We start from the raw sequence: 25,678 nt of genomic DNA, 5'->3' as shown, positions 1-25,678 counted from the left end.
ACTGTGCGGCTGGTTCCGGCGGAGGTTCGAGTCCTCCCTCGGGCATGGGTGTGTGTGTTTGTCCTTAGGATAATTTAGGTTAAGTAGTGTGTAAGCTTAGGTACTGATGACCTTATTAGTTAAGTCCCATAAGATTTCACACAGATTTGAACATTTGAACAGACTTCCAGTCGTGTTGTACACTTCGCGTCGTGTTTGTCTAGTTGGGAGCAAGTGTTCAGTGTCCTGCAGCGTTTCTGCTCAATGAGCTCTTACTGGCCGACTGCACTAGTGGTGCATTGCCGCGCGGGGCCGTACTGGTTTCAAATGTTTAGACAGGCGCGTCCAGGGATCTTGTGATCATATTGCAGAAGGGATCCTCCCACATTTTTTGGCTGAGTAAAGTGGCATTTGTTCCTATGCTGTTACTAGCAGAAATTCTTAAACAGTGCATAATTTTAAAGTTAATGCAACTCAGACGTTGGGATCCAAGCTTCGGCTAGCAATCATGTAAGCTACGACGTCAGAGGGATAAGGAAACTGTTCAATCCCATTTTACACTGAGCATGAGTGGCCTCGTACCACTACGGCATCAGGGAAAACTGTGTCACGGATTGGTACACGCATGTGACGCTTTGAACTGCATTCATATCACCACTGCCACACTATTTTCATTACATATTACACACACTTATAATTGTATAAATTGTCAGCATATGACTACAATAAGCATATGGCAACCAAAGTAATTGAAAAAGCCCGTGTTGAATTATTAATGTGAAGATGACATTCGTAAAATGGACTATTATATGTAACAACCGAACGTAGATCACAGTAAAATGTTTTAAAAAAGTAATAGAAAACAACCAACAAGTTACAACAATCACTATCACCTTGTCCAATAACACGGACATTGAAATGGTTATTGTACAATGCATATTAGTAACGACGCGTTCGTGAATTGAGTCATCACAGTAGTAATTACACGTCAGCGGGACCTAACGATGCATTGGCCACCGGCCATTTTCCTTTATCTACAACATCTGCGAAACAGTCTTGGCTGACCATTCTTTAAAGAATGTTTTCATTACGTCAGCAGGTAATTTGTGAGAGCATGCCCCCGTTCAACATCGGTAGTTTATCCTTACAGAATGCTCCTTCATCGCATTCTCTGCAAGCAGTGTCTCTTTCCCAATCGCTGGAATGTGGCGCACGAACTCAAATTATGTGACAATGGCAGTAATGAAACGTTTACTAAGTAACGTGCATGTGTTGTAGTCTCTGCTACGCCTATAAAATGATTCTAAGTAACAGTTGTCGGTCTCACATTGACTTTAGAATCATCTCTACAACAACACGAACGATAAGGGTCTGTAGATATGTAACTGCATTCAGAAATAAAATATGTGTATGGCATATTTGGCCATGTGTTCACTTCTAGGAGTTCGACCACCTGGTGCTAATCTTTTTATCTGACGTCACTTTGGCGACTTGCACGTCAATAATGATGAGGACAACGTACACACTCGTTCCCGAGCTGAGAAAATCTCCGACACGGGTGGGAATCGAACCCGTAGATTCGCAACGGGGAGTTAACAGTGCTACCCACAAGACCACGAGCTACATTCAGAAATATTCAACGAGTGGATTGGACAACGTTGACTGCTAACCGTCAGTACACCAGCTTCTATCGATTCTTTGCAGCTTACGGCAAAATCTCTACAATGTCAAATACGGTAACAGTACAAATACACGTAGGTAACAAAGACAAACACTTGAAGTTTCTATAGAAACAAACATAGTTTACTTAGATACAATTAGATCGCGATAGCTCCAGTTTCATTAAACACCACCTGCACCTAGCTAATAGCTTCAGAGTCATATATGAGATTTTACCTACTACGCACGTGCACACTTATAAAGCCGTAAAACTAACCAAGAAAACCTGAAAATGAATTTCGGAATTCCAAGTCTGTGCACGAGAACGTAATTGCGAATTCTTGTAGAATCTCTGTATTAAAAAAAAAAATCTTTGTTGATCACTAAGATCTCTCTAATTGTCGGCTTCAGAGAATTGACGAATTTCGTTCTACACCCAGAGAGCTGCTTTTCGATTCCTTGACTTTGGGAGATCCAGCGTCAGTCGAAATTGCTTAAACTTCCGGACTTTCCAGTCACTTATACCTCTTGAACAGAATAGTTCGATTTCGCCGGCCGCTGTGGCCGAGCGGTTCTAGGCACTTCAGACCGGAACCGCGCTGCTGCTACGGTCACAGGTTCGAATCCTACCTCGGGTATGAGTGTGTATGATGTCCTTAGATTAGTTAGGTTTAAGTATTTCTAAATCTAGGGGATTGATGACCTCAGAGGTTAAGTCCCATAGCGCTTAGAGCCATTTGAAGTTCGGTTTCGACTCAGATTAAAATGTTCTAGTTGGTGATTCCCTTCTGCCACTAACAGAACTTCCCTGGATAGTGCTGCCTCCTGCTAGGATTTCTCACAATGTTGTTAACTGTACTGGGAGAATACTTGTGGTCGACGAAAAGACATGGTTATATCTGCACCCCTCCAATCGAGCCTAGCTGACTAAAATCATAACGTTAGGCACGTGCTGTTTCCCTCTTCTACAACTCTATTGAAGCGGTTTAGGGGAACGCTACACATGAGAAACAGGCCTCAAACCGAGCTCCTTTAGCTGGTGAAACTTTAGGGATATCTCCACGATGGTGGTTTTTGCGTGGCCAATAGCCGGTGTCATGTCCTTCAGGCACGGTCATTTCTTTACTTTTTAAGAAAGCAGAGACGCCCCACTCCCATACTCCCATAGTGATCGTCACAAAATGTGCTGCCGTCGTCTCCGTGAGGAGCTTGGGTTGTACTGACGAATCTCAGAATGTGCGTTTGAGATATTCGCCACATGTCTGGATGCTACCACCCATTAATATTATCCCATCTACGAGATGGTATACGAAAGCTTTTGAAGGGTGGCGGCGTAGAGCGGAAGAGAAACCTGTCGCTGCTAAAACCTGCGAAAAAAAATATTCTTGACCGTCTGGACGGGTGGTAGGACAGTTGGCGGACTGATCCTTGCCAACTGTTACAGTTCATGCAGCGATAGTGTTTTATTGTCGGTACCAGCTTCGTAGTCCATGTTCGTCGTTAGTCAGTCCAGTTGCCCCCGGCCGGCCGCGGTGGTCTAGCGGTTCTAGGCGCTCAGTCCGGAACCGCGCGACTGCTACGATCGCAGGTTCGAATCCTGCCTCGGGCATGGATGTGTGTGATGTCCTTAGGTTAGTTAGGTTTAAGTAGTTCTAAGTTCTAGGGGACTGATGACCACAGATGTTAAGTCCCATAGTGCTCAGAGCCATTTGAACCAGTTGCTCCCACCAGTCATCTGCACTCGACTTCCTCTGAGCGGACAGTGTACGACTGTTTTGGATCCGTCCCATGTACCAACTGCAGGTGAAGACTTTTATGCGTCTATGGCACCCATCTTGTACTTCCAGCAGTTCGGGCAATGCCTGTTCCTGAAAGGCATGGAATCTGGTTCGATCATCGCCATTGCTGAGTCGATTTATGATTAGGCGGCTCCAGCTGAAAGTCTAGACCCTGAACCACGACTGGGCAAGTTTTGTCTAGCTGCTTTTTGCAGCTTTACACGGGACAAGCAATGGGCACAGATCTTCTCTTTTCGCTGATGTGGATCCTGTTACTGACTTGCTCATGTCAATGCTAGGCGAGTGAGCAGGAGGAGGAGTCAGCTGGTCTACAATCATAGATATCCTCGCAGTGTTATCTGTCGCAATTTACGACTTGGCTTCCAGTGCCTCACGCTGCTTTCTTACTTCATTGCAGTCAGATACTGTCGATGCCGTTGATTTATTGCTGCTCCAAGAGGAAGTGGTCTGTTCATCTTCTTCTTTTCGCTTTTTCTGCAAATTACTGTTTGTTCTTGAGGAAAGAACGATATTTGCTTTCTCGCAGTGACAACAGCAGTGATACAATATTGCTTTCTCCCTAGTTTAAGTAGCATGAACAGTTGCGTTAACGAGCGGTACACCAACAATGAGCGAAACCATCTCCTCTTTCCCCGTGTCGCTGGCAGAATTAGCAATTAGACAAAAAAAGTAAGGTCCGTGCCTCATTAAACTGTCAGTCAAAAAGATAGGTTCACTGCACACTCGTCCCTTCTGTATGGTATATGACATGTTACAGTATGTCTACTACCGTAATCAGCAACCATAACAAAGTACTATATGAGAAAAAAGTAATCAATAAGAACATATTATAAGGTATTATAGAATACATTTGGTTTCATGCATGAACTCAAGGCTTGCACTCTGCTCAGTAGATATTAGTCGAGCAGCAACAATACGCTGCTGTTTGCTGTAAGACAAACGGTAAATCACGCAGTATGTTGTGTACGTTTCAGCTGTAGAGAGTCACGACTCCTGCAAATGTTCTGGCGGCGCGTGCATCTGCAGCTGGTCCAAGCTGCGGCCTGACAGCGTCGTTTGCATGCACTCCTCCGAGCGTCTGTCATGCACCCAGGTCACCACAGACGACAAAGATGAGGCACGACTGATCTCCGACGACAGTGAGTAACGCAGACACAGTGCTGCTTCGATTTTTACCTCTCATGAAACTACATTCCCTGCTGAGCATGTTTTATGTTCACAGAGTATCTCTACAGGCCTATGGCATACAGAACCTGAATGATCAACATAAAGTAACAATAACTATGAAATTTAGTATTTAATTAATTTATTAATGGAGTTAACTAAAGACAAAAGAAGTTCTATCTGGCACTCTCTCGTAAGTAATAACGGTTTCATCTGTATATTAATTATGACACGTGTTGCCTAATCTGTGTTACAATAACTTTTACACTCCTGGAAATTGAAATAAGAACACCGTGAATTCATTGTCCCAGGAAGGGGAAACTTTATTGACACATTCCTGGGGTCAGATACATCACATGATCACACTGACAGAACCACAGGCACATAGACACAGGCAACAGAGTATGCACAATGTCGGCACTAGTACAGTGTATATCCACCTTTCGCAGCAATGCAGGCTGCTATTCTCCCATGGAGACGATCGTAGAGATGCTGGATGTAGTCCTGTGGAACGGCTTGCCATGCCATTTCCACCTGGCGCCTCAGTTGGACCAGCGTTCGTGCTGGACGTGCAGACCGCGTGAGACGACGCTTCATCCAGTCCCAAACATGCTCAATGGGGGGACAGATCCGGAGATCTTGCTGGCCAGGGTAGTTGACTTACACCTTCTAGAGCACGTTGGGTGGCACGGGATACATGCGGACGTGCATTGTCCTGTTGGAACAGCAAGTTCCCTTGCCGGTCTAGGAATGGTAGAACGATGGGTTCGATGACGGTTTGGATGTACCGTGCACTATTCAGTGTCCCCTCGACGATCACCAGTGGTGTACGGCCAGTGTAGGAGATCGCTCCCCACACCATGATGCCGGGTGTTGGCCCTGTGTGCCTCGGTCGTATGCAGTCCTGATTGTGGCGCTCACCTGCACGGCGCCAAACACGCATACGACCATCATTGGCACCAAGGCAGAAGCGACTCTCATCGCTGAAGACGACACGTCTCCATTCGTCCCTCCATTCACACCTGTCGCGACACCACTGGAGGCGGGCTGCACGATGTTGGGGCGTGAGCGGAAGACGGTCTAACGGTGTGCGGAACCGTAGCCCAGCTTCATGGAGACGGTTGCGAATGGTCCTCGCCGATACCCCAGGAGCAACAGTGTCCCTAATTTGCTGGGAAGTGGCGGTGCGGTCCCCTACGGCACTGCGTAGGATCCTACGGTCTTGGCGTGCATCCGTGCGTCGCTGCGGTCCGGTCTCAGGTCGACGGGCACGTGCACCTTCCGCCGACCACTGGTGACAACATCGATGTACTGTGGAGACCTCACGCCCCACGTGTTGACCAATTCGGCGGTACGTCCACCCGGCCTCCCGCATGCCCACTATACGCCCTCGCTCAAAGTCCGTCAACTGCACATACGGTTCACGTCCACGCTGTCGCGGCATGCTGCCAGTGTTAAAGACTGCGATGGAGCTCCGTATGCCACGGCAAATTGGCTGACACTGACGGCGGCGGTGCACAAATGCTGCGCAGCTAGCGCCATTCGACGGCCAACACTGCGGTTCCTGGTGTGTCCGCTGTGCCGTGCGTGTGATCATTGCTTGTACAGCCCTCTCGCAGTGTCCGGAGCAAGTATGGTGGGTCTGACACACCGGTGTCAATGTGTTCTTTTTTCCATTTCCAGGAGTGTATAAGCTCACCAGTCAAAATATTTCTTACCCACTTAAAGGGATCCACTGGTCGCTTTGGAGAGTTGTAGATGATTGTAGAATTGGTACCAGTTGGTCAAGTGGCCCTTCACCGCTGGTGTAAGTCATGGCAGCACAGTGGTGTGTAGGTGACTGTTAATTGTATGATACCAGCGCAATAAGATAGATCGCCGAGGAGACATGAGGAATGGCCGAAAGGAGATGTCGTGTTTGGACGTTCCCATACCAACATCGTGAATGAAGTTGCCCGACTTACTGGTGTACTAACGTGGACTCCAAAGTATCTATATGAGATGGTGTACAACTCGCAACCTTGTAACAAGGCGCAAGAACTGCCGTCGTGAATATATCCTAATAGACAGGTATTGTCATGTCCATTCGATGACAGTTGGCTTGCAGCATGATAGGAATTGCTGCTGTTAATGAATTCAGTTCCACCTCAGATAGTTTCCGAGCGAACACTGCCAAGGGAAATGCATGGAATGGACACTTGGAGTCGGGTGTATCGTAAAAAGGCCATTGCCAACAGCGGCTGGCGGCACACAGAGCTGCACGTAGTCACTTGGCCAAAAAATATGGTACGTTGACGCTAGCTGACCGGATTCATGTAGTGTGGTGACATGTACTCGTAGGTCTGAATGTTGACACCCTCCAGCTCTTTAATGGAATGTAAATAAGTGCCGAACCGGGACTTCCTGCTTTCCGCGAGCAGTCGCCTTACCAGTACGCTTTCCGAGCATGTGTCACAATCAGGCCGAAACTTCCATATCTTATGAACCATGTGTCTACAACCTGCATTCTTACATTCATTATGTATACTAAAGAGCCAAAGAAACGGGTATAGGCATGCGTATTCAAATAAAAAGATATGTAAACTGGCAGAATATGGCGCTGCACTCGGCAACGTCCATATAAGACAATAAGTGTCTGGTGCAGTTGTTAGATCCGTTACTGCTGCTACAATGGTAAGTTATCAAGATTTAAGAGAGTCTGAACGTCGTGTTACAGTTGCAGCACAAGCGGTTTGACACAGCATCTCCGAGGCAGATATGACGTGAGGATTTTCCCGTACGACCATTTCACGAGTGTGCCGTGTATGTCAGGAATCTGGTAAAACATCAAATCCCCGATATAGCTGCTGCTGAAAAGAAGATCCTTCAAGAACGAGACCAACGACGACTGAAACGAGTAGTTCAACGTGACAGAAGTGCAACCCTTCCGCAAATTGCTGCAGATTTCAATGCTGAGTCATTAACAAGTGTCAGCTTGCGAAACATCATCGATATGACCTTTTGGAGCCGAAGACCCACTCGTCTATCCTCCATGACTGCACGACGCCAAGTTTTACGACTCGCCTGGACCCGTCAATACCGATATTGGACTGCTGATGACTGGAAACATGTTACCCGGCCGGACGAATCTCGTTTCAAACTGTATCGAGTGAATGGACTTTTACGGGTGTGGAGACAACCTCATGAGCCAATGGACCTTGAATGTCAGTAGGGGACTGTTCAAGATGGTGGTGGCTGCGTAATGGTGTGGGGCGTGATATGGGGTCCCTGATGCATCTAGATACCACTCTGACAGGTGACACGTACGTAAGCATTCTGTCTCATCACCTGCATCCATTTATGTTCGTTGTGCATTCCGACAGACTTGGACAATTGAAGCAGGACAATGCGACACCCCACACAACCAGAATTACGACAGAGCGGCTCGAGGAACACTCTTTTGAGTTTAAACACTTCCACTGGCTACCAAACTCCCTAGACATTAACATCATTGAGCATATCTGGGATGTCCTGCAACGTACTTTTCGGAGGAGATCCCGAACCCCCCCCCCCCCTTACTCTTACGCTTTTATGGATAGACCTGGTGGATTCATGGTGTCAGTTCCCTCCAGCACTACTTCGGACATTATTCGAGTCCATGCCACGTCGTCTTGCGACACTTCTGCGTGCTCGTGGGCGCCCTACACGATATTAGAGTGGTGTACCATTTTCGTTGGGTCTTCAGTGTCTATTCCTGTAAAGGGCAGACTTTTCAATTGGAAGTCCTTTCACCGGTGTCGGAGGATAAATACGATTTTGTAGTTTCCATGCAGTTCTGAAGTAAGGCGCAATTTTCGTGAACAACACAGGCATTGCAGTATTGTATCATGTATCGCAGTAGCGATTTTGCGTCCTACAAATAATGTAAGGCGTCGCATGCACTGGCAGGCCAACGAGGCGTTCAACCCACAGGGTGTGTAAGTAATGGTTCAGGCCGGAGATAGTTTTGCTTTGAGGCTGGTTTTCGTACCCTGACTTGGTTCCACTCTTTGAGGTTACCAAGAACATGAAACAGGACGTTTAATTCAACCGTCTGAACAACTAGGTGTTATCCTTTCTTCTACATTTTCGCAGTGAGTGTGCCATGGACATTTCCGTCCTCCAGAGTGACACCAACCGTGTGCATAGGGCCATACGCATGCGTTGCTGGTTTGACCATCATCGAGGTACTCTGTCGCACTTTGACTGGCCAGCTACATTGTAGGACTTTTCGTAGGCAGAGGATGGAACGTACCGCCCATGAGCCAAGCAATAGGGTACCTTTACAGGATCTGATCATTAATGAGCGACTACAGCTGCAGTGGGCGTAACTGAAGAAATTTGTGGATTCTCTTCTTTCCCGAAATCACGCAATTATCAGAGCTAGGGGCGTTGTTAGACGCTACTAAGTTCAAATGTTTTTGTAATAAAACATTTTTGGTCTCGTGTACTTATTTAGCATTTAAACACACATTTGGAAGATGTAGTTACGAAAAGGTCTACAAAACTAACCATAGGTACATTGATTCTACATCTACAAACATACTCCTAAAGCTAATGTACGGCGCATGGTGGAGAGTACGCTGTACCTCTACTACTCGTGTCCTTTCCTATTTCACTTGCAACAGAGCGAGAGAAAAATGACTTTCTATATGACTTCGTATGAGTCCTAATTTCTCGTATCTTTTCTTCGCCGCCCTTACGAGGATTATACGTTGGCGATAGTAGAATCTTTCTGCCGTTAACTTCAAAAGTCGGATCTCTAAATTTTCTCAGTAGTACTCCTCGAAAAGAACGTCGCCTTCCCTTCATGGATTACCAAAGCATCAGCGTAATGTTTGCCTGTTTTTCTAACCTACCAATAACAAATCTAGCAGTCTGTCTTTCAGATTCTTCGATGTCTTCCTTTAATCCGATCTGGTGTGGATCGGGAACACTCGAGCAGTACCCAAGAATAGCTTGCTCTAGTCTTTTATATGTGATCTACTTTAAAGACGAATAACACTTTCCTAAATTTCTCACAATAAACCGAAGTCAACCATTCACCTTCTCTACTACAATCCTTACATGATCATCCCATTTTGTATCGTTTTTTAGAGTTATGCCCAGATATTCAAACGACGTTACTGTGTCACGTTTTTCCACGTTTAGAGCAGGTTGCCATTCATCACACCAACTAGTAATTTTGACCAACTCACTTTGTATCCTCTTACAGAATCACCAGCAAACAGCCACAGAATGCTGCCCATCCTGTCTGTCAAATCATGTATGTGTATAGAAAATAATACCGGTCCTGTCACTCTTCCCTGGGGCATATCTGACGATACCCTTTCCTCTGATGAACAGTCGCCGTCGAGGACAACGTACTGGGTCCTATTATTTAAGAAGTCTTCGAGAACTCATATACCTGGGAAACTATGCCATATGTTCGTACTTTCTGTGACAATGTGGAGTGTGCCACAGTGTCAAATGCTTTACGCAAACCTAAGAAAATGGAATCAGCGTGTTGCCCTTCATCCATAGTTCGCAGGATATCATGTGAGAAAAGGGGTAACTGAGTTTCGTACGAGCGATGCTTTTAAAAACCGTGGTAGTTAGTGGACGGAAGCCAACAATCTCAAGGAAATTTACTATATTCTAACTGAGAATGTGATCAGGAATCCTGCGGCAAACCGCAATTAAGGCTAATGCCCTGTAATTTTGCCGTTGCGTTTTTTACTCTTCTTATCTGCAGAAGTCATGTGCGCTTTTTGTCCAGTCACTTGTGACTTTGCGCTGGCGAGAGATTCGCCAGAACTGCAAACTAAGTTAGTGCAATACCCTAGAGTATTTCCACCATAATTACTTGTGACTTTGCGCTGGCGAGAGATTCGCCAGAAATGCAAGCTAAGTTAGGTGCAATACCCTAGAGTATTTCCACCACAATTACTCTAATTACTCTATCGCGCAAACATTTAAAGGAAACTGAGATTCCATCCGGACATGGCGACTTTTTTCCAACTTTTCCATTTGTTTCTCTACACAAGGGAGGGTTATTACTAAGTCCTCCATACGGGAGTCTATGCGATGGTCACATGACCGTATATCTGTATGATGCTCCTACGTGTACGATTTCTTAAACGCCAAATTTAAAACTACGGCTTTCCTGTTGCTGTCTTCAGCTATAATATCAGACTGGTCAACGAGTTGCTGATTAGAAGCATTAGCTCCGCTTAGCGATTTTACATAGAACCAGAATCTTCTCGGATTCTCGGCCAGATCTCTTGGTAGTTGTTGTATAATCCTTTTACAGACTCACTAATTTCTGATAAGCTTTCCTTGTTTTCATTTTCGTGTTCTCTTTTGAACAGAGAGTGCAACAGCCTTTATTTCCTCAGTATTTTTCGAATTTTTTTTCTTCCAGTACATGAAGTGGACAATGTAGTGATGCACTGGCGATTTAAGAATACTAATTTTTCTTTCTTATTTCCACTTTATATTTTGTAACAATCTATTTTCTGAGAGAAGGCGGCTTACATCAATGTTCAGACAGACTAAAATAAACTCACTTGTAGAACTTATATATCTTGGTCGGGAGTGATTCACTGGAAGTGATGAAAGCATAAATCAGAGAACAAATCACTGTTATTGCATATGTCATACCATATCTGGATGTTGAAAGGGTCCTACACATAAGAGACCAACGGTTGACATTAATATCGTCAAGTTTCTGTATGTTATATTGACGTATGACAAAGAAACAGGGTCACGTTACAGTAGGAAACGATTAAAAGCTTCCGCGCATTAGTTTTGCATAGACTCCGTAACGAACATCCGTTAAAAAATTGGTACAAATGGCTCTGAGCACTGTGGTCATCAGTCCCCTAGAACTTAGAACTACGTAAACCTAACTAACCTAAGGACATCACACACATCCATGCCCGAGGCAGGATTCGAACCTGCGACCGTAGTAGTCGCGCGGTTCCGGACTGAGCGCCTGAACCGCTAGACCACCGCGGCCGGCTGAACATCCGTTAAACATATCACTAAGCCGTCCTCATAAGAGTTGTGTTTGCCATCGTAAAGCGCCGCGACGTGGTTTCTATAGTGATTGGTGCGCACTTAGAAAAGTAATACTCATCTTAATATGCTATCCAGCGGCTGCTTTTATCTGACTGGCAAATAATACACCTTTTTTACGAAAATGTAAGCTTATAAAATTGCTATTTAAAAAGCACATGTGCTCTTGTCCACCCTTATTAAATATCCATTTATATTCAGTAACATATGTATAAGATCTCCTACTGCAGGGAGAGCAAACTCTCTTACAGATAAAGCTGAAAAAAATCATTTATTTACTGTAATATTACTGTTAAATTTTGTGTGCTTCTTGTAAGTTTGTGTGTGTGTGTGTGTGTGTGTGTGTGTGTGTGTGTGTGTGTGTGTGTGTGTGTGTGTCAGCGGTCACGTGGTCGTGTGCGTATGTGCACGTGTGTATGAATGTGTACATGCATGTATGTTTAAGGACACGGTCACAAGCAATATACACAAAGAAATCATGTATCCTCCAATCTGGAAACCTTTTTTTGAATGGATGCAAAAATAAATACCGAACTACGATCGAACCAGGCACTGACAAAGAAATCGGACTTGCAACATCTTGGTCCATGTTCCTGCCATGTTCACAAAATCGAACAAACGCACTCCTCTGTGAGAGCAGCCATATTGCATATAACATCAAATATTACTGAACATACTGCTAATAAAGATCCATAATCTTTAAAAAACGTTAGTGCACGTAAAAAAGTACTCTGAATAGGACACAAATCAAGTGCATCTCACTTTCCAGCTCTGCGCCTCTATATACTACATACACTGAACTTGTATTGCGTAGAAATATAACTTCGATATTACCGTATTGTGAAAGCTTTAGGCGATATTTAATTTTAACAAATCAAGGCAAAAAAAGTGAGCATCAATAAATGTAAAACAAGTTTTTAAATCAGGCGTTTTGTTAATTGGGTAGCAAAATAACTGACAACGGCCAACGTAAGGAATACCTACAATATACGCTTGCAACTGCAAGAAAATTATTTCTAAGAAAAGTAATTTTTTAACATTTAATGTAAATGTATGTGTTAGGAAGGCTTTTCAGAAGGCGTTTGTCTGCAGTGTATCCCCGTATGGAAATGGAACGCGTCCCATAAGTACCTCAGACTAGAAGAGAATATAAGCTTTTGAAATGTGATGCTACAGAAGAATGCTGAAGATTAGATGAGTAGATCGAATAACAAATCAGGAGGTACTAATTGGAATAGGGTAAATGAGAAGCGCCTAGCACTAAAAGAAAGGGTGGGCTTATTGGACAGACCCTGAAGCAAAAAGGAATTGTCAATTAGGTCATGTGGTTGGTGGGAGGGGGGCATAAAAATTGTAGAGGACGCCCATAGATTGAAAAAAAGAAGCAAGTGAAAATAGATTTCGGTTGTTATAGTTATTCAGAGGTGAAGAGATTTCCACAGGATAGACTAGAAAGGAGAGCAGCATCATATCACTCTTTTACTGAGTACGACAACAACAATGAAAAATGTATCACAAATCTTATATGCGTCGTTGTCTTGAAACTGTGTACCTTCATAAAACAATTTATAACACGAAAACCACGAAATATGAAAATTCTTTAACCACAGATAAGACGTTCCCAGTCATTCTATTACAAAAAATCGTATAAGGAACGAAGTGTTATTGAGATATTCTCAGTGTGCCGGTGCAGAAACAACACATATTCGTGCTACGTGAACTATAAAACACACACAATACGGGCGTCAGCTGCAAATGATGTAATCCAATATGGTGTCTCCCAAGTTCTCCTTCTCTTGTACAACACTTTCTCGTATCGCATTTGGCACATTTCTCTTCGCAAAAGCTGTCTTATTCAGTGTTTCACGCTCCGGAAAGTTGTGAAATTCCAAGTCGTAGCATCAGAAAACTCGAGCAGCTCCATGTGCTCGACCGCTCTTACGTCCCGTGTGAGGGCTGCTTAAGTGTTGCGCCAAGTCTGCTCGATTTTATTAGACCAGGTGGCCTACTGACCGTCAGCACTTTGAATAAAGTACGAGAGGGAACATCTTCCAGCTGGGTGGACGTTAAGTCGTTTCACAGTATTCATTCTTGGGACGCAGGGTAGTCAACTAGATAGCTATAGGTGCAGAGCCTCAGTTAATCTGATTGAAGCTTGATTTCCACCTCTCTCCACTAGAATGATTTATTACTTTTAACTATCAAAATAAATAATTTTGAAAATTCTAAATGGCTTTTAGCTGAAAGAATAAACTTTCTGTTATTTCCACGCTTGATTGATGGCATGCATTGTAAAGTCTCTGCTTACATTATCTTAAGTTCTTTAATGCAGTGTAAAGTGGTGCCACGTCCTTAACACTGGCGTGCTTATCGATTTTCTTTGCATGATAGGTGATTTTTCTCTTGAATGTGTGAGAACTGCTTTACATACACGCACTAGTGATATATTCGCATTACTTTCCAATATCTGCTCTAAACATTTTGGACGGTGGTGAGTTGAAACGCAGGTTTCACGCGTCCTATGATTTGTAGGCAGAGTTCGACTTGAGCCTTTGTCAAATCCGCTTGTTTATTTGAAAACTGGAAGAAATAAATTCTCTGGTTGAAAGGATGCTTTTTCTAAGCAAGCATAGCCTTTTATACTGGCTTTACCAATCTATAGGTGTAGGGGACCTCACGTCCCTCCAAATGTCCAGGTGGTTTTAAGATCTTGTTGTAAACGCCTGTCGTATCTGTTTTCAATTAATGAAAAATCGTTTTGTGAAAAACACTTTTTCTAAGAGCTGTGACTGGACTATTGAATATACTGATGTTGCGGAATTCTGTCGGCGACCATTACATGACTCCTCCATGACAATTCTGTTTATCATTCAAACAAAAAGCTTACCCTTTTGGAAGCATTTTAAGCGTTTAGTTTCTCATCGTTAACCTCTTGAATTGACTTCGGTTTGAGTCACTCTCGGCAGTGTTTCTGAAGGACATTACTGAAGTGTTCATTACAAGCCCCAGTATAAACACGCAGGCACTCCGCTATTCGGTCACAGGTGCAACTGTTGCATTTACAATGGTATCAGGTGATACGAGCAGCGAGAGCATATTAAAACAGGTACGGACGGCGTTTGAGTATTCAGGTTTTGTTTCCTAAATGCGCTGTGCTCATCAAAAGATGCATTAACTTTCGTGGGACTCACTAACTTGAACTTGTTCATGGTTGTATCCAGATGTGTTCTCTCATTTTTACAGACTTAAATATTGTCAAATGCATTCTTGTTTACGCTTGGTGAGACAGCTGTAGCACTGATTTCTTTTGAGTTTAACAATTTTACGTGCCTGGCTCTTAATGTTCAGGAGACTTGTGAGGAAGTACACGTTAATCTTCAGATCTGTAATATTCAAATGCTTAATATTAATGTAACTTCAAAGTCGTTTCAGTTTCATGTGTGCGCAAAATACTGACTTCCAGCAACGAAACACGAATTGGTAACTTAAAAAGTGGCGGAACCTGTCGCCTCAGTAGCTGTACGTATCCATCACTGGCACAGCTACATCTATTTGTTTATTTCTGTTAGCCTTTCTGGTTGTACAAGAGGATTCTAGCGTTACACAGGAAATCGAGATTGATGAAATTTGATTAGGTTTATAAGTAGGGTGAATTTTAATTTCGTTACTCAAGAATGAGTTGCTTTAGTTTTAGTTTCAAAAATGAAAAACAACAAAGACTTTTCATTTTCAGTTTCAAAAAGAGCGATTTTTAATTTATTACAATATTGAACATGAGTTCCCATAAGAGCAAAGCATTTAATGCTTTTAATTTAAATTAAGATACCATTTTCAGTTCAAAGAGCAAAATTTTGCTTCCAGAGTGAAGTTTTTTTGTAACTACGAGTAATGAATTCTTGTTACAATAAATGAGAATGATCTTATTTAATGGCACAAAAAAGTTGTTTCTTGGAGAGGCTAAAGTAATAATGACAGGAGAAGTCAGGCAAAGAAGTCGAAACTGTAGAGAGCTCAGTTGGGCCGTGGAAATGAACGGAGGTAAAATGGGAGGGAAGACCAAGGAGTGGTTGATCTAGCAAAGACACCACACTCCGTACCGTAGGAGCTGAGCGGCCAATTAGAGGACTGATGCTGGGAGAAAATTTCACCGCCAGTTTTTCGTCTGTTGAGCTTGTCCTTATCATCGACGATGTTCTGCGTTATATCAAAAGATTTCATGGGCTGAAACGATACTCGAGGGGTCGTTAAGGCTATTAGAAAGAAACAGGCCACGAACTGATACGGGGTTTTACTGTTGCTTCTCTCTCTCGATGTAGTTAATACCATTATGTTCTGGAAACACCATACACAGTCACCTACACACAGTGACACATTGTGTACGATTGTAAGGTCGCCACTCAATCTATGTCCTACATTTCAGTGGACACTAGTGGTCGCAAATTTAATTAAAGCCAGTTGGATGTTATTTAGTAGGTGGAAGGGTTGGTTCAAATGGCTCTGAGCACTATGGGACTTAACATCTGAGGTCATCAGTCCCCTAGAACTTAGAAGTACTTTAACCTAAGGACATCACACACATTCATGCCCCAGACAGGATTCGAACCTGCGACCGTAGCGGTCGCGCGGTTCCAAAAACTGAAGCGCCTAGAACCGCTCGGCCACACCGGCCGGCTCGGTGGAAGCGGTGGGGTTGGAGGAGAGAACTGCGTACAAGAATAAACACGGGAAGGTTGCTAACTGTAACAATGTGTGTTGTTCCAGTAACATATTTACGTACAGTTTGATAATTATCCATCATAATTTAATATATATTCATTAATCCGTACTACCTAACAAAAGAAATCCCCCTTCGCACCCCACTCAGGTTTAGTGGTAAGTTGCCCATTGGATAACCCCTCAAAAACTGAACACTGATTACGCATGAAAAGAGGAGGAAGGTGTACTGAACTGTGGAAAAAAGAAGAAAAATGGAAACAGCGAACTGTCCATATTTAATATGTGCAGTATCGAGCAAAAGTTAATGACCGCCGTGTCGTGGGTGTGTAGTCATTCTGTTGGTCTGCATCGGGGGTTATCTGAGTTCAAATCTCACTCAGTCGCAAAAATTTTTATCCATAAATTTACGAAGTTTCCGTCCGGTCATCGACGTGTCTTTTCGCTGTATTCACATCGGTCCCTAAGCTTACGCAGTACTTAATCTAACTTAAACTAACTTACGCTATAGACAACACACACACACACACACACACACACACCGATGCCCGAGGGAGGACTCGAACCCCCGACGGGAGGAGCCGCGCGGACCGTGACAAGACGCCCTTGACAGCGTGGCTACCCCGCTTGGCCACAGATATGGTACATGGGTAGAACGAATAGGAGTACGTACGTCTGATTGTCCCTTCGTTACACGTTGCTGCTGCAAACTGAGATTCCGCCAAGACACACACACACAAATTTGAATACAACGAACAAACACGTTGATGACCGCACGGATAGTTCGTAATTTTGTGAAAAAAAATTTTTTAGGCCCGAGGGAAATTTGAACCTGAATCTCCCGCGTCGCAAGCTAATTGCCGGAGCACCCAACCACGACACGAGGGACGCTGATATTGCTCCATATTGCACATATTTTAAATATGGACAGTTCACTCTTTCCTCTTTTTCCACAGTTCAGTACACTTTCCTCCTCCTTTCGTGCTCGATCAGTGTTAAGTTTTTGACGGGCTATCCAATTTGGATGTATACGTATCTTATCCTTCAAACCAAAACATTTTAACAACAATTTTCACTCTGGTTACTGCATTCTGGTACATTAACACAACATCCACAGAGTTTAGGTGAAACATAATATACGTGTTTATCCCTCAGAGTTAATGGTTTAAGCACTTATGCCACTCTTAACCAGCATATTATTTGTTTAATCATTTCTTGTCAATTTATATCTGCACCAATAATTACCAGTCCGTCTCCCTTACATTTTGCCGCTTTCTAACCCGAACATTAATTTAACACTCAATATTCATTAATTTGTTCATGTAAATCTGTTCCTGAAAGTTCTCCTTACCTCTATCACAGCAGTCGGCGAAAGAACGTCCCTGACAGCCCAGAGGCTTGGCACGTCTGTTCTACACACCTATCTCGACCAACGCGATTAGGGATACATTTCCATGGCAACGCCTCAGGCGTTGTCCTACATGAGGTAACTGTTGCGACCACGACGTAACTCAGCGACCGTGCAGAATTATCGAACAGTCACCACAGGTCAAATCGTCCTACACCATGAGCATGCAGCACGCGATGCGGCGAAGCGGACGCGATCAGATGCTTTCAAGCTTTCGCGCAAAGTGGACGCCGATTGCGGTTTGTGTTTTAAGTTACAATGTCTGAAATTTTGATCAGTCCTGTTCAAGAACGTTGTGTACATGTACGTCTACAGTTATAGCCCGCAAACTAGTGAAGTGCGTAGCAGGGGGTACGTCGAAGTGTGACAGGCGTTACCGTTTCTTTCCATTCCAGTCACATATTTGTGCTGGGAAGCCTTTTCTATTGATTCCAAATGTCACGCAATCATATGCAGGTCGATAAAAGAGGGCACTAACACCATATCAAATTATATGTAATAATAATCTATCTTGGATGTACAGGTTAATCAAAGATAGACTCGTTATTTTGGCAATCAAGTGTTGTATCGTTACAATTAGCATTGGCACGTTAAAGCTAATTATGAAAAACGAAATGATCATATGGCATTGCTGGCCAGGAGGCCCCATTCGGGGAAGTTCGGCCGTCGCACTGCAAGTCCTTTTTAGTTGATGCCACTTTGGTGACTTGCGAATCAATGATGATGAAGGACACACAACACCCGGTCCCCTGCCGGGAATCGAACCTGGGGCCCCTGCGTGGTAGGCGGTAACGCTACCGCTACGCTACGGAGGCGGACAAAGCTAATTATATCCCTACATTAGTATTAAACAGTCTTTGATCAGGGGGGACGCTCATGCGGTATGTGCTGGATTCCCCTACAGGACGCGTGAATTGTGAAGATGCTGACAGGCATCCTGTACTTCGCTTTACACTATGAAAAAGACTGAAATATTAGTATAAGACGTCTTTGTCAAAAAACCAATAGGTGTGCTAGAGAGAGTAGTTGCAAGCTGATGTCATTAAATGTAGCTGTAAGGAATTCTAAAAGCTGTAAGTAAACGAAATGTCTGAATATGAACAGAAATAATTGAAAATAAGTTACTTACTGTTTAGATCTTGTGACATAAAAACAGTCAGGTTTCCATTAAATCCAAGTAGCCCACATAGAACAACATAAACCTTAACATGTGCACTGACACAGTATTCTTCATAGACGAGGTAGTAAATGCAATTAAAGAATGTACATTGTTGCACCAAAGAAACTATAGTTATGTCCACCTTTCGATAGATAAAAATGTTTGGAATATTAACCATACGGAAAAATAAGCACATTTTTGTGTGTTATCATTTGCGAAAGACCTCGTTTCGATATGTCGAACTGTATATGAAATACGACGGCTGTAACGACCACATGAGTTATATTGTTCATGGACAGGATTGCGTGTAACCCTCATGCACACATTTAAGTCCAGGTCACGAGAAGTGACACTGACATGGTCCTGCTCTCGACTTTAAATACGTTAGCTACGTTTCACGTGCAGGAATGCATGACTTAAAATGGTCCAGACGCAAAGTCTACGCCATGTACTTCCGCCTCTGCGTACTCTTAAGCTTTCGAGGCATGGTTTACTAAATTTGATGCAGCACAGTAACGATGAAAAAAAATTCAATCATTATCAGGCTGTAAATTTGGAGACAATCAAATTTTTCGCCGGATATTTTTTTCTCAGTCAGGTGATAAGTGTCTCTAGCGGCTCCCCTAAGCGGCTGCGCTGTACACACAACGATAGATTAGCAGCACCGCAGGGCTCGGCGTTGTCTCGCTCGAATGTTCGAGCGGTCCAGCGGCGCACTGCGTTCGCATCACATCGCTCACGCAACACCGCTGCCGGAATCTTCTTTCGCCAGCTCTGCTGTGGACTCCGCGCCCCAGTTACTGCAAAACACACTTCTGCTCAAATCCAAAACTTAGCATCGGCAGCACTGCAATGTCCAACGAATGTCCATTTCCCAGAGAACTTGGTCCGTGGTATATGTGCTACACTTACACTGGCATAGCCAAAGTTTGTGAACAAAGAAACTGTTCTCTGTTAGGTGGTTAAAATTACACGTTACAGTCTCCTAGCAACCACGCAATACGATTTTATTTACTTTTTTTACATTACGGATGACTAACGAATTGAAAGATTTAACCTGGCACTACATCTTTCCTCTTTCAGTACTTGACAGAGAAATGGTCGTGCATTGAAATATAGAATGTGTGTGATGATCCAGACGGAGTTTACTGACCTCTCGTGTGAAACATTACAATGCTGACAGGAATACGTGTGCTCCAAACTGGTTCAAATCATTGAGTGCCAATGAGCACTCCTCTTCGACAGTGTTCGCCAGTAAAGTACCATGTTTCATTTTTAAACGGTTGTGCCCTATCTTTCCAGCAATATCCTTGAGTAGAGGGATTTTTTAGGATTGATGGACAAATGTGTGGAAGTGAACAAAAAATTTTTTGGGTGTGCTACCACGACGCAGTCTAAAAGAACCATCAGCGAATAAAACCAACGTTTCGACTACATCTGTGGTACTCTTCCTCTGGGTCTTCTTGTGTTCTTTCTTGTGCAAGATTGCTTTGATAGCGACATCCAGTGATTGAAACGAAACTATAATTACTACTTCAATTAGCATTCTTCTTCTTCTTTTCTTTCAGTATTTGGCCCACGAGTCGCTATGTCCACCATTAGTGTTCAGTTTCCCACCCATGATTTGTCAAGTATTTTGTTTTTTATATACTGTCGCCCAGCAACCGTACTGTTTGGACAGGTTGCCGCTAACGTTATTTTCCCTGAGAGGTTACATGTTACGTGTTGTGTGTCTCCGCCAGACAGAAAATCCAACCGGAAATTTGTCCAAATAAGTGTGAAAAACCTCTTAAAAATAACACTCAGAGTATGATGTACAATTCAGCTTTTTTCACCTCCCTGTCTCCACATCAGCACTCGAAATCTTAAGTTGTGTAAGTAGGTCACTTCACCACAAACCGCACTGTATTATTGCCGCACGAATCCATAAATACACTGTAAGACAAATAAAACGATGCCCCACGAAGAAATTATCCGAGTGTGACGGAAGTGAGTGGATTTAATCAACATATACAGACAAACAAATGATTACAATTACTGAAAAATTGGACGATTTTGTCAAGAGGAAAAGCTTCACGTATTGAGCAAGTCTGTAACACGTTGGTCTATCTCTTGCCCTTATGCATGCAATTATTCGGCTTCGCACTGGTTGATACAGTTGTTGGATATACTGCTGAGGATACTGTGCCAAATTCTGTCCAAGTGACGCGTTAGATCATCAGAATCCCGGGACTGTTGGCGGGTACTGCCCGTAAAGTTCTAAACGTTCTCAATTGGTGAGAGATGTAGGTTATATATGTATCCTAAACTACTGGCCGATTTCAACCAAACTTAAGAACTCGGTACACATATCACTTACTGTCTGGAAACAATCGCTGCGGGGCATGAACCACCTACCTATCAAAGAGGAGTGTGTCAGAGTGTGTGCGTTGTTGAGTAGGGGGGGGGGGGGGGGGCAGCGTGAAATGTAGTCCTTTATAGTTCTTGTTCGATAATGTTCTAGGTCATATGGCTGTTCGTTCTTCTAAGTATCCAGCCAGCCTTTTTGTTCTTAAAGGTCTGAAATTTGGGGCTTGTTTTGGTAGTCTAGAACCTGGCATTCTTTGTAGTTGTTCTAGCCAACTTTGTCGGTTAGACTTGATTTTCTCATTTATAGCACATAACACAAGTTCTGCTCATATGTCTTCGTTTATCAGTCTATCTAAAGTTGCGTAGTCCTTTACAGCTCTTAGTAATTTCATTTATGCTACTTGAATTCTATTGCCTACCTTTTATTAGTTGTCCATGTTTCACTTCCAGATAGCAATGTGTGGGCGACCATTATAAAACTTTATTTTTAAGCCTTTTCTCACTTTATTTCTAAATATTGGATTAATTGATCTGCATATCATTTGATATTTCTACAGTTTGTTGTCAATGTTGAGTTCATTCTAGTAGCTGGTAACATTTCGCAGGTGACGCACATAACTTGTCCGATGGTTTTGTTTCCTATTAAGGTCTTAGTCCTCACAAGTTTCGTCCTTTTGAAAATAGTCACATTTCTTTTTGGAATGGATGTAGTATATTCTTTAGAAACTTCGTTGATTTTATAGATGGATCTTTGTACGGAAATTCCGATATTCTGTACGATTTCAAGATAGTCTGTAAAAATCTTTGGATTGAAAAATATGTTATGTGACAATCTTTAAGATCGGATCAGTTTGTTGTTACCTTGTTTCAGTTTTATCACCAATGTATATATCAAAAAGTGTAGGTGATAAGCTACACCCTTGTCGGACGCCTTGGTTTATAGTTATATCTTCTGATACAGCATTGTTGGTCTTTCTTCATGTTTTTGTCCACCTAGATAGACTTTCTGTCACCTTTACTATTTAATAGGAATATCCTTTCTTGTGAAACATATTCCATAAAGTTTTCCTATCTAAATGATCGACGGCTTTCTCTAAGTCTATAAATGCGAAATGTATTTGCGTGTATAACTCTCTTTGTTCCTCTACAATTTGTTTAAATGTGAGAACTTTATCAGTACAGGATCTCGCTTTTCTGAAACTCTTTTGCTGTACAGATAACAGATTTTCGGCACTGATTTGTAGACGTTGATATTTTACTTTGGCACAATTCTTGTACACAGTGTCTGTTAATGTTGTACCACGGTAATTATTGTATTCATTCGTTTAACTTTTTTAAAGATTGGTATGATGTTTACAACTGTCTATGGTTTCGAGATTTGACGTCTTTTCCAAGACGTACTGTATAAATGAAGAAGTCTAAGCTTTAAAAATAAGCATCCACATTGAAGCAACTCCACTTTCATGCCATCAGATCCCGTTGATGTCCGGTTTTTTTGTTTTATCCAGGGCCCTGTTTACATCTTGGATCACTATGAGATGTTCGTTCTATTCTTTGTTCCTTTCGGGTGGGTTCTTCTCTAATGCTTGGCTTTTGTTAGACCAGAGCTGTTTATAATGTGCAATCCATTTATAGTCTGGTATTAATTTTAGGCTTGTTGTTTATTTTTCTGTTTCATTTAAATGCTTTATCATTTTGTAAGCTATAGCCTGTCTTCCATGGATATCGTGTTCAGCTTTGCTGACAAAATTATTCCACATTCTTCATTTTTTTCCTAACGACAGGTTTTACTTTATTCCTTTTATTTTTATATTCTTATTTCACAAATTCTGTTTTCGCGCTGAATATATCTGACAGACGCGTTTCTTTCCCTCAGCTGTTCTTGCGATATCTTCGTTCCATAATGTGTCCCTTTCTATTACTTCTGTTATTCTTTTTTTCCCAGAGATTCATTTATTTGCGGCCTGTTAACACATAGCTTTATGTTTTGCCATTCTGTTTCCAAACTGTGACTTGTATCTGTCTGGTTTATGCAGGGATTCAATCTGTTTTGATATAGTTGTTTTATAATGTCATCTTGTAATAGGGTAGACGTTCAGACCCTCTTCCCTTCTTGTTTGAAATCTTTAAGTTGTCTTCCATCTAGGGAGCATAGCTATTTTTGCTACCACTAGGTAGCCGTAAGAGTACTAGCTTGCTTTATTAACTGTTGCCCCCTTGCGCTCCAGGTGTACTTGCGTACAGCTCTCTTCTTAAAAAAAATAGCAATTTTTAGCCCTTTACTTGGGACAAGACGTATAAGAGAATATGCATGATCATTTATGTGTTGTTCGCCAAGAGTTCCCACTGATAGAGATAATGGATTATTTTTTATTATGGCACTAAGATTTCTGTAGATTGATAGTTTACTAAGGGCTTATGTATCCATTATTTGAAGAGAAGAGCAGTAAGTGAGTTTCAAAAATCTTTAGACGTGATTTCAAACCTTTCAAGAAACCTTTTTTCGCTGACAACTCCCAAAAGTAATGGAAGGACAAAGTTTGTTGATTACTACCTTTTCTCTCTGCAGTAAATCTGCCACATGAAGCACGACATTTTAATTTATTACTGCTTTACAACTAAATCTACATAAAATACATCTTGGAGACTACAGGATGAACCAGCAAAATTACGTCACTCTACGACACATAGTTGAGGAGATACGACTTCACAGATTTTGAGCTGCTTGAATATTAAACTGCAGGGAGAAAGTAGCTAGAGGTACAGGGTAAATATATTCACAAATACGTGTGAATTATGTCAAATGTATGTGAAATTCAGGAAAGCTAGAAACCCCGGGTAAAAATTTCATCCTATACTTCTGGAACGACTTCAACTTACTATGGTATACATGTTAGTTACGAACAGAAAAAAAAATTGCTGTGATGCTAAGAACCAGGAGCCTTCTATTGGGTTGGAGGTTATAACCTGGAGAGAGAAGGTGAGAGGAGGAGATTTACAGACATAGAGTGGGAAGGAGTTGGAAACTGGAAGAAGGGGGTGAGTGTGAGATCGTCAGAGAGGATGTAGGGATACATGGACAGAGACAGTAGGAGGACAAAATGGACAGAGAAAGGGAAGAGCAGAAGATGTAAAATGAGATGGGAGAGGAGGAGATGGACATGGGAAGGGAAGAGGCGGAGATGATCAAAGAGATGGGAGTGGAGGATGGACAGAGGAAGGAAAGAGGAGTATTGGTTGATTGGTTGATTCAGGGGAGAGGAAAACAACGAGGTCGTCGGTCCCACCAGATTATGGAAGGATGGAGAAGGAAATCGGGTGCACTTTCATAGGAACCACCCCAGCGTTTACCTGAAGTGGTTTAGGGAAATCACAGAAAACCTAAATCAGGACGGCTGGACGCGTGTTTTAACCCTCGTCCTCCTGAAAGAAGAGGAGATGGGCATAGAGAGGAGGGAAGAGGAAATGGACAGAGAGGGGAGAGCAGGAGATGGAAAAGGAGAGGGGAGTGAGGAGTTGGACAGAGAAAGGGTAGACGAGGAGATGGACAGAAAGAGCAGGAGGAGAAGATGTACAAATAGAGAGAGAGAGAGAGGGAGAGGAGGGGACAGAACTAGAGAGGGGAGGAGGAGATGGACAGAGAGAGTGATAAGAGGAGATGGACAGAGACAGGAGCAGGAGAATACTGACAAAAAATTGGGGGGGGGCAGATTGGAGGTGGAGGACAGAGAGAGGAAAGGAGGAGATGCACAAAGAGAGTGTGGAAGGAGGAGATGGACAGCGATAGGGTGGAAGGAGGAGATGGGCTAATGGAAGATTGGGATAAAAACATACCCACACAATGGTAGGTACTCAGTCAGTTAGTAAGAAATGGCACATTAAATAACATAATGGAAGGAAGGAGCGAATAGACACTATGGATACTTGCGTGTGGCATTTATTACGGTAGTGAAACAGTAGAACAGGTAAGGGACCAATGTCAGTTGTTTTTTTTAAAACAAGCGTGAGGTCATTATCAGCCGGCCGGAGTGGCCGTGCGGTTCTAGGCGCTGCAGTCTGGAGCCGAGCGACTGCTAGGGTCGCAGGTTCGTACCCTGCCTCGGGAATGGATGTGTGTGATGTCCTTAGGTTAGTTAAGTTTAATTAGTTCTAAGTTCTAGGCGGCTGATGATCACAGAAGTTAAGTCGCATAGTGCTCAGAGCCATTTGAACCATTTTGAGGTCATTATCATTACTTGAATCGTCTGCGTTATGTGACTTAAATTACAGAGTGGAGAACCATTTTTCATCGTATGGTTAACCATTGATTAAAAACACCTGGCTAAAACAAAATAACGTAGTAGAACAGTAAATGTAGTGTATGTGTTAACT

The 25,678-nt window shown here is 42.9% G+C and overlaps 1 protein-coding gene across 3 annotated transcripts in view; it reads left to right on the top strand.

The window, feature by feature from the left end:
* LOC124623901 overlaps nucleotides 1-25,678 on the top strand; it is a 122,272-nt gene that overhangs the window by 67,001 nt on the left and 29,593 nt on the right. For all 3 annotated transcript variants that reach the window (XM_047149074.1, XM_047149073.1, XM_047149071.1), the window contains exon 4: nucleotides 4,412-4,576. In XM_047149074.1, the coding sequence (XP_047005030.1) occupies nucleotides 4,412-4,576 (165 nt within the window). The remainder of the gene's footprint in view (nucleotides 1-4,411; nucleotides 4,577-25,678) is intronic.

This window comes from Schistocerca americana, chromosome 1 (genome assembly GCF_021461395.2).
Source record: "Schistocerca americana isolate TAMUIC-IGC-003095 chromosome 1, iqSchAmer2.1, whole genome shotgun sequence".
NCBI lineage: Eukaryota > Metazoa > Arthropoda > Insecta > Orthoptera > Acrididae > Schistocerca > Schistocerca americana.
The sequence above is the reverse complement of the archived record's forward strand: the minus strand, read 5'-3'. Positions and strand labels throughout refer to the sequence as shown.